A 12,055-nucleotide genomic window follows, 5' to 3' on the forward strand; every position below is an offset into this window, starting at 1 on the left:
GCCATAATTAAAAAACAAAAGAGTAATTTTTCTTAAGCATGGTCAATATGAATCTATCTCCTGCCTTGCCATTTTCTAAATATGGAACAGTGGGCAAATCCTCTCTTTACCAGGTCCAGGTTTTTCAAAGTGAAACACTGAAAATGGTAATAATTAATTTTCTAAGACCATAAAAATCACTAACAGAATTTACAAAATACAGAGTTCTGGACACTCTCTGAGTTCACTACATAACTTTCCAATAGTGTAGCAGAAGGCTCTGTCCTCATAATAATCATTCACTCTGCCAGTTATGAATCAGTGCTGCTGGTAAAGCTTCTGGAAGAGACGATGAGGCTCATATAAAGTCTAAATGCTGAGGACTTCCCTGCATCCATTAATGCATTACATTTGGAAGTATCCCTGAGTACTGGGCCATGATGGCAGCAGCATCCGTCTGTACTTCCTCACTGAAGAAGTCTTGGACTTACACAGATGGAAGGTGTTGGTATATTTGCAGTTGCACCAAATGCACCACACACTTAAAACCATGGATGTTGATATTAAAAAGGAAGAAGAGAGTGAGAAGTAAGGCTGCGCAGGGACCCACCTTCAGAAATTTAAAGAAATAGAGAAGACATAGAAAATGAGGCATGGAAAGAGGATGGATCGATGTTTACCAATGCATATTTAAAGAGCCATATCTTTAAAATTGAGTTTCAGTAGAAACAACAGAAGGGTAATCCTGAGTTCAGCAAACAGCTAACATCACCACTGACCATGACATGCCTTTGACAGTAAAGGCAAGGGCTTCACCTTGGAATTCTGGATAGGGGACTCTTTCCAACTCCTCTTTGATGAAGAGGGACCAAAGATGATAAAGTCATTCCCGTTGTGAGTGAAAAGCAAGGTCAAAGCATTGACATTAATCTCTAGATTTTAAACCTTTAGCAGTCTCTTAATCCTAATCCCCAACAAATGTGTCTCTTCATGGTCTATTGATCCCCAAGAAGGGAACAGACACAAAAACAAGACATTTTGAGGCTTCATGACTTGGCCAACAATCAGAAAGAGGTGTGCATATTTCTGCTAAGTTTGTAGATCTTACTTTTACACATTCAGAAATTACAATGTTTGGAATTTATGCTGTTTTTCAGGTGCCTTTGGTCAAGGAGAAAAGGTGAGATCCCCATCTGTCTGTATATTTCTTCCCTAGGTAGAGTGTAGCTGCTATTCCATTGCTAAAAAGAAGTTTGTCTACATTATGAAAGAAGGGCGAGTCAGGAGACCAGAAAGGCCAAATGAGAAATCAGATGAAACAATGAGATTTTAAACTACAATTTCTCATGATATACAATTTTAAATTTAAAGGATCATATGCCTATATATGTATATATATATACATATGTCAGAGTATATATTGTCAGAGTACTGTGATTAATACACAGAGTGTGGGTGTGAAAGAAAATTTATATCCTATCCTTAACATAACCAGGCTACTGAACTGAAAATTTTCTCAGTTCTCAAAGTTGAAAATGTCACAGCTGTTAAACTAGGCACTAACTTACCTCATAGACTTACAGTCATCATTAAACTGTAAAAACAAGGCAAATCATTTAGAAAACTATAAAAGTTTATGTGAATTAGTTACTGATCTGTAATTAACTACCTCTAATAGAGTTAGAAGAGAGGGCTTTGTCTTTTGTTTGTTTGTGTTTACAGAAGTAAAAATGAACATAATTTTGTATATGGAGGATATATAGACTGCAGTGTTCAAATTTAAATACAAGTTGGGATTAATACTCAGGATGAGCATAGATTTTCTTCATTAAGTTTTTTTTTTTCCTCTCAGGTTTACTCAACAGCCTTTTTTTCTGTATTTTTTTTATCTAATAGTTAAAAACTTCTACAAACAAGTACTGTTTGCCCAGCTGGTTCTGTTCCTTCTGTTGGGCATTTCAGTTTGATTTGGGTACTAGCTTTTTAAATCTTAGCATATCCAAGAACTCTTGGCATCAAGTTTTCCAGACAGTGTTCCCAACTGATTGGGCATTCAAAAAAAGTTTTAAAAACTAATTTTCAATTCTGTTGTGTATTTTATATTCATAAGAGTTTATTTTACTGGCTCATAAATTAAGGTTCATCTTAAAATTGATGGCATCTTGTAATTTATATAGCAAACCCATGTGTTAGTGTTCTTTTTTATTGATTTTTATTGAGCTCTATTCCCCCCTCTGCCTCTTCCCTCCCCCTTTCAATCCTCCCCCAAATATCCCCATGCCCTAAATTTACTCAGGAGATCTTGTCTTTTCTACTTTCTATTTCCCATGTAGATTGGATCTATGTAAGTCTCTCTTTGTGTCCTCATTGTTGTCTATGTTCTCTGGGATTGTGATTTGTAGGCTGACTTTCTTTGCTTTATTTTTTAAAAACCACCTATGAGTGAGGACATGCGATAATTGTCTTTCTGTGTCTGGGTTACCACGCTCAAAATAATGTTTTCTAGCTCCATCCATTTTCCTGCAAAATTCAAAAAGTTGGGTTTTGTTTTTGTTGTTGTTGTTGTTGTTTGTGCTGTGCAGTACTCCATTGTATAAATGTACCACATTTTCCTTATCCATTCTTTGGTCGAGGGGCATTTAGGTTGTTTCTAGGTTCTTATATGCAAGTCTATATCCTAAAATGTATGTGCTCAACTAAATGTTATGGTCCTGTTTATGCTAAATATAGAAGCAATTCAGAAGGTCCAAAGACTCAGCCAATATGTTTCATATTCCATTAGACTGTAAAATAGGATGAATAAAATAAATAGAAGCATTACACATAAAACTAAATGATTTGAAACTTAATCCCACTTTTCCCATTAACCATCAGACACTTCCTTTCTTGGAATTTTCTTTTCTGAGAGTTTAATTGTACTTTATATTGTTCTATAATATCTCCCATTTATTTATCCTGTTCTTTTCAATTAGCCAACATCTTACAGTCTGCTTGCCTCAGGGCCCCCTAACGTGCTTTCTAAATACACAAATCCTCATGGAAGGCCATCAGTAACAGTTGAATGGTTCAGGCATTTGAATCTGCGTTCTAAACAACTGTATAGATGATACCTACACAGACTAATCTAACAATTAAAAAAAAAGGAACAGCAACCAAGATAGAGTGTGAAGTACTGGTTTGGAGTGAGACAAGGTGAATGACATCTGATTCACAGTTACTTGTCATGTTTTTTGGTTTATATCTTTCCCTTATCAATACCTCCATTTTCACCTTTGAAGATGAAGGTTGAGGTCCACTGCTATCTAAAGCCTCTTGCTGAACTAAATATTTGAATCGTTGTGAATCAAGGCTGCACTGCCAAGGCTGTCACCTTGGATCTATAAAATAAAAGGAAGATTCTGTCCTCCCAGACCACACCCAAGCGGCTTTACTCTTCCTTCTTCGTTGCCAAGGGGAGAGTAGGGCCGAAGGAATTATTGATATTAGGAACATGCTGGCTCGAGTCAGACACAGCCAAGTCAAAAGGAAGGCAGGTTTCCTCCAGCACCCAAGCCATTCTTCCCAGGCCAGGAATTTTGTTCGTGACGCATCTTCTGGGAAATTATAGTGTACACTCCTAATTATAGACCTTTATGAATTTCATGTTCTTTTCCAACCATTCTTCATGGTAACTGGGTGTGTTTTGTTATACCCATACATGTGGCCTCAGCTCTGGGAAGGCTGAGGCAGGAGAATCATCTAATTTTAAGACTAACTAGTTAATGTAATGAATGCCATACCAGACAAGCCTAGGCACCAGAGAGAATGAATGTTTTCTGCTTTTCTATTATATTAATTTTCCATGCTCAAAGTTTGGATATCTTAACCTTAAAGAGCCATTTAAATGTATGGCCCTAGCAACAGTTTCTGCTGTAGTGCTAGTGCTTTTAGGCACAACTAAGTATTGTAATTTTAAAAGACTGACTAGTTTTAGAATATTTGTAAAACAACTTTCTACTACTGAGTTTGAGATTCTTGAATCTTTCCAACTACCCAAGTTTTGCTTAAAATTAATGTTCTGGTAATATTTTTTATTTCTTTTTTATTGATTTTATTAAGCTATACATTTTTCTCTGCTCCCCTCCTTTCCTCTCCCCTCCCATTCAGCCCTCTCCCATGGTCCCCATGCTCCCAATTTACTCAGGTGATCTTGTCTTTTTCTACTTCCCATGTAGATTAGATCCATGTATGTCTCTTATAGGGTTCTCATTGTTGTCTAGGTTCTCTAAGATTGTGATTTGTAGGCTGCTTTTCTTTGCTTTATGTTTAAATACCACTTATGAGTGAGTACATATGATAATTGTCTTTCTGGGTCTGGGTTACCTCAGTCAATATGGTGTTTTCTGGTTCCATCCATGTACTGGTAATATTTAAATGCAGCTTAAAGGGGTTGGAGAGTATCCACAATGTAACCACAGGTGGAACAAAACCTTGAAGCTTAGTGAAGAGAATGGGGGTTAAGTCTCAGGAGCAGGAAGTGGGTGGAAAAGACCCCAGACTGCTGAGTCTCTATTGACTTAACTGTAATCAGCACCATAGGTCCATGTATTCTCTGCCAAAGGCTTCAACCAATCGATTCTCTAGTAAAGCAGATGTGCTGATTATTGTCATCCTGTCTTATGCAGGAATAGGATGAAAATAATAGTTTAAAATAACATTTCTTCAAATGTTGAAAGGATTAGATACCAGTAGGAAATCGCTTGTATAGAACTGAACTTTCGGTATTGGTCAGACAAGAAATGCTAAGGACTTCTGTAGGTACTAAAGGGAACTAGCATAGAAGGGAAAGAAGGGAAAAAGAAAGAAGGAAAGAAAGAAAGAAAGAAAGAAAGAAAGAAAGAAAGAAAGAAAGAAAGAAAGAAAGAAAGAAAGAGGGAGGGAGGGAGGGAGGGAGAGAGAGAGAGAGAGAGAGAGAGAGAGAACATTTCAAAGGGAAAATGGCAACTTCAGTCAAAGAGCAAGCTGAGGAATTTGAAGAGAAGCACTGTCATCAAAATGGATCACTTAGAATAAAAGTCTAGTTGACAGGGAAAAAAAGACATGCTTCTGAAATAAGTAATTCTTAACTACGAATTAAGCCAGTGATTGCAAGTGTCTTAATCCTCTGACATATGAAAATTAGAGAGTGAATTATTAATGAAACTTCACAAATGAAAACCTTGACTCGATTAGTATTATTTGAGAAAATGTATATTCTTAAAGGAACTATTAAAGAGGAAAAAACAAAAAGGAATAGTTAAAGAACAAGGGAACTGACATATTTATAAATCTAGGAATTGAAAAATATTTGATGATCAAGAGTTCCGTGTATCATAAGGAGCCAGTGTAAAGTTCATTAGTATCAAGTATTCTCATGAGCATCATTTACGCAGATCACTTCTAAGAGACGAGAGGCACATAAAAGGGGACGGCTAATCTAGACCAGTGGTTCTCAGTCTTTCTGATGCTGCAACCCTTTAATACAATTCCTCTTGTTGTGGTAATCCCCAACAATAAAATTATTTTTGTTGCTACTTCATAACTGTAATTTTGCTGCTATTATGAATCATAATATAAATATGTTTGTTTTCCCATCATCTTAGGTGACCCCTGTAAAGGGGCCATGACCCACAGATTGAGAATCACTGGTCTAGATAGAAGTGCGTTAGGAAGACTGGAGTTGATGAAGGATGCAGTTGGATTGACTGGAAGTGTTTTAAAAAGCATCCTTTTTCCCCTTAAGTCCTTGTGCTTGTGTGTGAGAACGTACATTTTCATTGGCTTGAGCTATAAACTTAAGATGATTAAAATAGTAACCGTCTCGAGTCTTTAGTTGACTTTATGAGCATAGGTGCTCAAATTTCAACAAAAGTAAACAGTTCTATTGTCTCGACAAATCTGAGTACTGAAATGTCATACCTTTCCAGAATTTTTTTTTTTTAGCAGATAACAGTTCTTTGAAGAACCACAAGGGGGCAGGCCGATGCACAGTTTGGTACCCAAGAAAGGACTATAAATTCTACATATATATTCTTCTTGAATTTATTGCATCCCGACCCCAGTTTCCTCTCCCTCCTATTCTCTCAGTATCTCTCCCCCAACCGTCTCCAGAAGACCTACCACCTCCTCCTACCCTCAGAAAAGATCAAGCCTCCCAGGGAGATCTACCATACATGGCATAACAAAGCTACAGTAAGACCAGGCACACACCATCATATCAAAGTTGAATAAGACAACCCAGTAGGAGGAAAATGATATCACAAGAAGGTAAAAGAGTAAGAGACAGCCCCTGCTCCCACTGTTAGGAAACCCCCGAAAAACACCAAGCTATACAACAATAACATATATGCAGAGGATCTCGGTCAGACAACCCCCCCCCCCAGGGTCCTTGATCTCTGCAAGTCCCCGTGGGTCCCAGTCCCTGAGATTCTGTGAACTGTGTTCTCATGGTGTCCCTATCCTCTCTGGTTCCTTCGCACCACCCCCGCAGGTCTCCCTGAGCTCTGCCTCATATTTGGACTCTGCGACTGCTCCAGTCAGTTGTTGGATGAAGTCTCCATGATCTCTTTGATGATGGCTCTGCTAGGTTCCTGTCCCAGAACACTGCAGGCAAAATAAACTGTAGGTAGCAAGTCTCGAGGTTAGGTTGGTGCCCTAATCCCTTTACTTGAGCCCTTGTCTGGTTACGGAAGTTGGCCGGTTCAGGATCCCATGTACTGCATTATCAGGAGTCTTGGATAGGGTTTCTCTTGTAGACACCATGTAGTTACCATTGCACTCCGTTTCTACCTTGCCCCACATCCCCACCCCTCAATTTCCAGTCTTGGGAACAGGAGGGATCAGGTGAGGGGGAGGGAGAAAATACTGGAATAAACGACTGATAAAAGTCTTGAATATCAAAGAAAATCGAGTGGCACTTCTTGTTAAATATGAAAGCAATCAAAATATGAAAATAAATCATATTAAAAATAGGGAAGCAACCACACCAAAATTCTGGAATATGATACAGTTTACCAGGATGTTGTTTATGATAATACTCTTCCACATAGAACTTGATATTTTCAAAGTGTTTTTATAGGAGTAATTATTACATCGGTCTTACAAGATAGGTGTTACCAGCCTCTTGTTGTATACATTAGACATTTAAACCCAATGTAAAGAAGCTGATAAGTATGAGAAGCAAAATTCAAGTCCAACTCAGTCTAATTCCATTTGGAGACCAACTGCCTCAGAGCATAACTCTTTGGATGCATTTTCAGTAGATCCAGAGGGCATCTCAGTTCTCCTAACGCCCCTAATTCTCCACCAATGGAACCTAAGTAGAGAAAAGATAGCTTTATCATCTCCCCCATTTAGATCTGCTTTAGCCTCCACTAAGAAGCACATCCTTTGAAAGTCATTCAGGCACCTACAACCAAATTAAACAGAAGGAACTCAGGTAGTTGAAAGGCATGGCAATAGGAAATCTTAATGTTTCTCCTTATGGGGTAGGAGCTATGGTCTCGTTCTATGCATCACACTGCCGTAACATCTCGTGACTCTTTAATCTCCAGGTCCTTCTTCTGATGCCAACAATCTTGCCTAAATATTTCAGTGATGCAGAGGCCTCCCTAAATACAGAAGAAGCATTGAGGCAAGGAGGATCACATTTCTCATCCAGCTGAAGAAATAAAGACAGGAAAAGCTTCATTTAAACCACTTCATTGAAAGAAGTCATAGCTACTCTGAGACCATCTAAGCTAAAAAGGCCACTAGGGTATCAGCGATGGAAAATACCATCGCTGGTTATATGACGGGAAAACAACTCTTGTAGCTTTCTCAAGAAGAGCCCTCCAATAAAGAGATATTTTTCTGTAATCCAATCCAGGACCATTTTAAACATTCCACAATAATGTTGCAAATCCCTATGCCATATTTGGTATCTGAGACGACCCTAAGAATCTTGGAACAAGGCATGGTAGATGTTTGAGGAATGCTTTCTTCATTCAAGTAATTAAAAACACAGGAGTTGTTTCACTTAGGATAACACAACCAACGATAGAGAAATTTCTAGAACACACTTCTCAGCTCCCTGCAGATTCTTGAAGCACCCGACTAATTAATTATCAGTGTTGAGCTATCTGTCTGTCATGAGGCAGTTTGTTCACAGGCTGGCTGATCAGTGTAATTTCTTTATTAAAACCCTTTGCTCTTCCTAATCTTTTTCCAAGCAGCAGGAGAAGGTGGTGGGTCAACTTGAGGAGAGCCAAAGGGATGAGAAATATTCAAAGTGAATGTTCTTCCCAATTGCCTGTCTTTGTAGCTGTTTTCCCAAGGATTAATTGTGGTGCTCAATGAAGAATTTTCCATGCAAAAATTTGGGCAGATTTGGTTTCGACAAATTTATAATGGTGTACGCCATTGTAAACAAGGGATTACTCTTGCCAAGGCTCATTGGTTTTACTACTATCCTATTTCCAAAACAAGGTATACAACATGATGTTAAAGGGTAAAATAAATAAATAAATAAAATGATACTATGATAAAGGTACTATATCTATTACCCCAAATAGTTAACCATTTTTTTGTGACAATAACAGCTAAAATCTACTCAGTTAGCAGGAATTATAGTACAATTTCAGTATCTATAACATTTATGTTGTTCAGTAAAACTGATAAACTCTATTAATGAAATCTGTGTGTCTTGATCATAACTGTGGTCACAAAGTAACACTGAGTCTAATTCTCTCAATAAGGATATTTTATTATTCAATTATTCACCCACAGTAGATTATTGGAAATTCTGGACTCAAATGAGAAAGAATATGTTCAAGCATGGGTAAGGCCTTCAGTTCCAAAATACTCTAGTCTCTTATCTCTCAGTGGAATTTCAGATTTAAATGAAGTAATAACTTTGAAAATGATTAACTTGGAGGAACTGAAAAACATGAGGATATTATTTTAGTGGAGGGAGAACAAGATTAAAGCTTTGTTCCTATGTAAATTATTGCTCTGTTACTTCTGATATCTGTAGTTTTGTTCAATGGATTTCATGATGTTAATATCCTTGAAATAAAAATACACCAAGTATCAATTTACTGTTCTTGTATTGGCAAGCATTTTACTGCTACTAATTAAATAATTTTTGATTAGTGTAATGGATAGGATGTTAGTAACATAGATACTACCATGCATTTCTGTGGTCGCAGCTCTTAATTCGATGTTAACAAATGTGCTCAAAAGTCTGAATGAAACCTCTAGATCCTTCTAAACACACAAGTTTCGGGGACCATTAATAAATTACTATAGTAGTCAGCAAAGCTCATATTCTACAAACAGGTTCTTTGAGTTAGTACAAAGGCATTAGAATTTTGTTTTCAGTATATAAAGAGGTATTCACAGGAAAAACTAAGAAGCTTCAAGTACTGTCTAGAAACTGCCCTGCAAGGATCATCCATGTTTTGATAGTATGCAAAAGTACTATTAGAAAATATTAACACAGTACTTGTTATTAAAGATTTGACATATTTTACCCAAAACTACTCTCAACTACATCAATTTAATGTTGGAATAAGAAGTCTTGTAGCATTTGGCCTTATTAATTTACTCAAGTATAATAATGTATTTCTCATATTCTTATTGCTTAATAAAATGTCTCAATGAAGCAAAATGTTCTACCTAAGTATTTCAGGATACATTATGTTAAGATTCTGTTCCTAGTCTATTAGACATGCTATTATTGATGCTGTTTTTCTATTGTAGATTAATTGTGGTGAGTTCCGTAACCCCAATATCTTCTGTACTCGGGAATCTGACCCACTCTGTGGCTCTGATGGTCTCACATACGGAAATAAATGTGCCTTCTGCAAGGCATTGGCGTAAGTGTTGTTCTCACCACACGTGTCTTGTGAGCATAAGCTTCCAAAGATAGATTAATATGTTTTCAGCTATCCTAGAATGTTATATTCATATCTCCAATAGAGACTGAAAAGATACACCTCCAGAAAATGGATTGAAAAGATATGTCTCAAAAGTGAATAAACCAATTATTTCAAAAACACTTTAACTACTTTGTACCTATCATAAAGCATTTGGGAATATCTTTGTAATACATTTTGCACGTAACAGTTTACCTTTAATAAGTCTTATACTTTTCATCGTTTTATTTTATTTAAATATCTATTCATTTTTGTTTTATGTATGTAAGTGCTTTACTTGCACATATGTACATGCCTGATGCCCAGGGAGGCCAGAGAGGGTATCAGACTCCCTGGAACAAGTGCTGCAGTTGCTTGTAAGCTGCCATGTGGGTTCTAGGACTGAAGCCCAGGTCTTCTGCAAGAGCAGCCAATGTTCTCGTAAACACTGAGCCAACTTTTCAGGCCTGTTTTTTCTTATTTTTTTAAATTAGTTTAAAATGTCAATACTGATATCAATATGTAATCAGCACAATAATGTGTAAAGTATCTATCCAATTCAAAACAAATCTTCTCCACAGAAGTTTGAGGTATAGGATGAGATTTGCATGAACGGAAGGACATACACCTGATAAAAACTTGCATGCGCAGTCTGCTATAAAATGCAAAAAGCTTCAAGGTTTGGCTCATTTACTCAAATACTCTGCCGAGACAGAACTATGACTTATGGCTTATTCGCGTATTTCTCCACCCATCTACATTTCACTCCTCAACAATGAGTAATGACTATTGATAGTTCAAGACTAAGAGTTGAGATTAGTCTAAGATTCATTCTTTTCACACTTAGACGAGGGGATTCAATTCACTTCTGCTGAATAGCAGTTAGATACCAACAAAACCCAATAATCAGATAGGTGGTAACATTAAATTGCCCTGGGCACTGTGACAAACTCTGAAGATACTGCAGTAAGAATATATTTGTCATTTTTTTTTCCATAGGAAAAGTTCTGGGAAGATCAACCTAAAGCACCGTGGGAAATGCTGAGCGTGAGCTGGTGTTTTCTGCCAGCTTGCCTATCCTCTCACCTTAATTTTTTTGATTTCTACTTTTACTTTTCTCTGGCCAATCCCATAAATTAAAAAAAAATAAAACAACCTTTTCTCTGTGTGGGTCTTGTGTAGGTCAATATGTCTGTTTACTTTAACTTGTCAATAAAGTAAATTCTGCAGAATTGATTACTTTTTGGTCTGGGATTAATATAACAATTGATACAACAGAGAATACTGAACTTGATTCAATAATTTGAATCAAAATTCTTCTTCTCTCATCAAAATACACTATCCATCACAATAGAGTCCTGTAAAAATATCTCTCCTCTACCACATTTGGAATTTTCATGGTAATAATGGAGCTAATATCAATGCTATTCCACAATATGCTATTTAAATATTAATCAGAAGATATTGATGCTCCTTAATATCAATAAAGATATTTTACATAAAAGCAAAATGTGGATCATCTATGGTGTTTGTTTTTAACTGTCTTTGAAATAATGTATTTAGACTGTGTAATATTGAAATCCACAAAGGATTTGTCCTCCTGAAAACATCACAAGGCATTCTAAATGAGAAGCTTAAAAATGCTCAAGATGAACAGTGAATATTTAACAAATGTTGATTATTCAATAAAGAGTATGTGAAAAATTTCTTAATGAAAAGTGAACTTCATTGTAAAATGGGGAAAATGTATATATCATTAGAAATTCAAAGGTTTACGGAAATTTAGTTATTAACTAAAAGAAATCAGTTCCAACTAGAAGAAAACTAAAGATTACAAGAATCCTTTTGATAAGGCAGTCATATTCCATGTAGCTACTCCATTCTATGAAAACCTACAATCATAATGTACAAGTTCATCTCAATCTGAGAAATCAGCATGGTAGTCTTTGAAACCAGTCATTCGAATACTTTAACGCATGAGAATGTGATATTTGTAAATAATGCCTTCCTAAGGAAAATTGCACTTAACCACATATCAAGATTCATTTCAAAGCAATAATTGTCACTCTGTTAAAAGCCTTTTCCTGGGAAGGTGAACGTCCAAACTGGCTAGGCTCCCACCAAGCCGGAACATGAAGTAGGATCAAAACTTCGTGCCACTG

General features: G+C 36.7%; 1 protein-coding gene across 1 annotated transcript; it reads left to right on the forward strand.

Annotated features, from left to right (window-relative positions):
• The first annotated feature begins 529 nt into the window (after positions 1-529).
• On the forward strand, positions 530-10,938 carry Spink6 (serine peptidase inhibitor Kazal type 6). Its single transcript, XM_050131173.1, has 4 exons — positions 530-567; positions 1,102-1,159; positions 9,739-9,854; positions 10,893-10,938. The coding sequence occupies exons 1-4, from the start codon at positions 530-532 to the stop codon at positions 10,936-10,938; spliced, it is 258 nt and encodes an 85-aa protein (XP_049987130.1).
• Positions 10,939-12,055: the final 1,117 nt, after the last annotated feature.

This window comes from Alexandromys fortis, unplaced genomic scaffold (genome assembly GCF_014885135.2).
Source record: "Alexandromys fortis isolate MF-2015 unplaced genomic scaffold, M_Fortis_MF-2015_v1.1 scaffold_368, whole genome shotgun sequence".
In the NCBI taxonomy this organism is placed as follows: Eukaryota; Metazoa; Chordata; class Mammalia; order Rodentia; family Cricetidae; genus Alexandromys; species Alexandromys fortis.

Coding starts and splice junctions, on each gene's coding strand:
- Spink6 (XM_050131173.1), top strand. CDS start 530: ATGGATGTTGATATTAAAAAGGAAGAAGAGAGTGAGAA. Junction 568..1,101: donor AAGGAAGAAGAGAGTGAGAA/GTAAGGCTGCGC, acceptor TTACACATTCAG/AAATTACAATGTTTGGAATT. Junction 9,855..10,892: donor GCCTTCTGCAAGGCATTGGC/GTAAGTGTTGTT, acceptor TTTTTTCCATAG/GAAAAGTTCTGGGAAGATCA.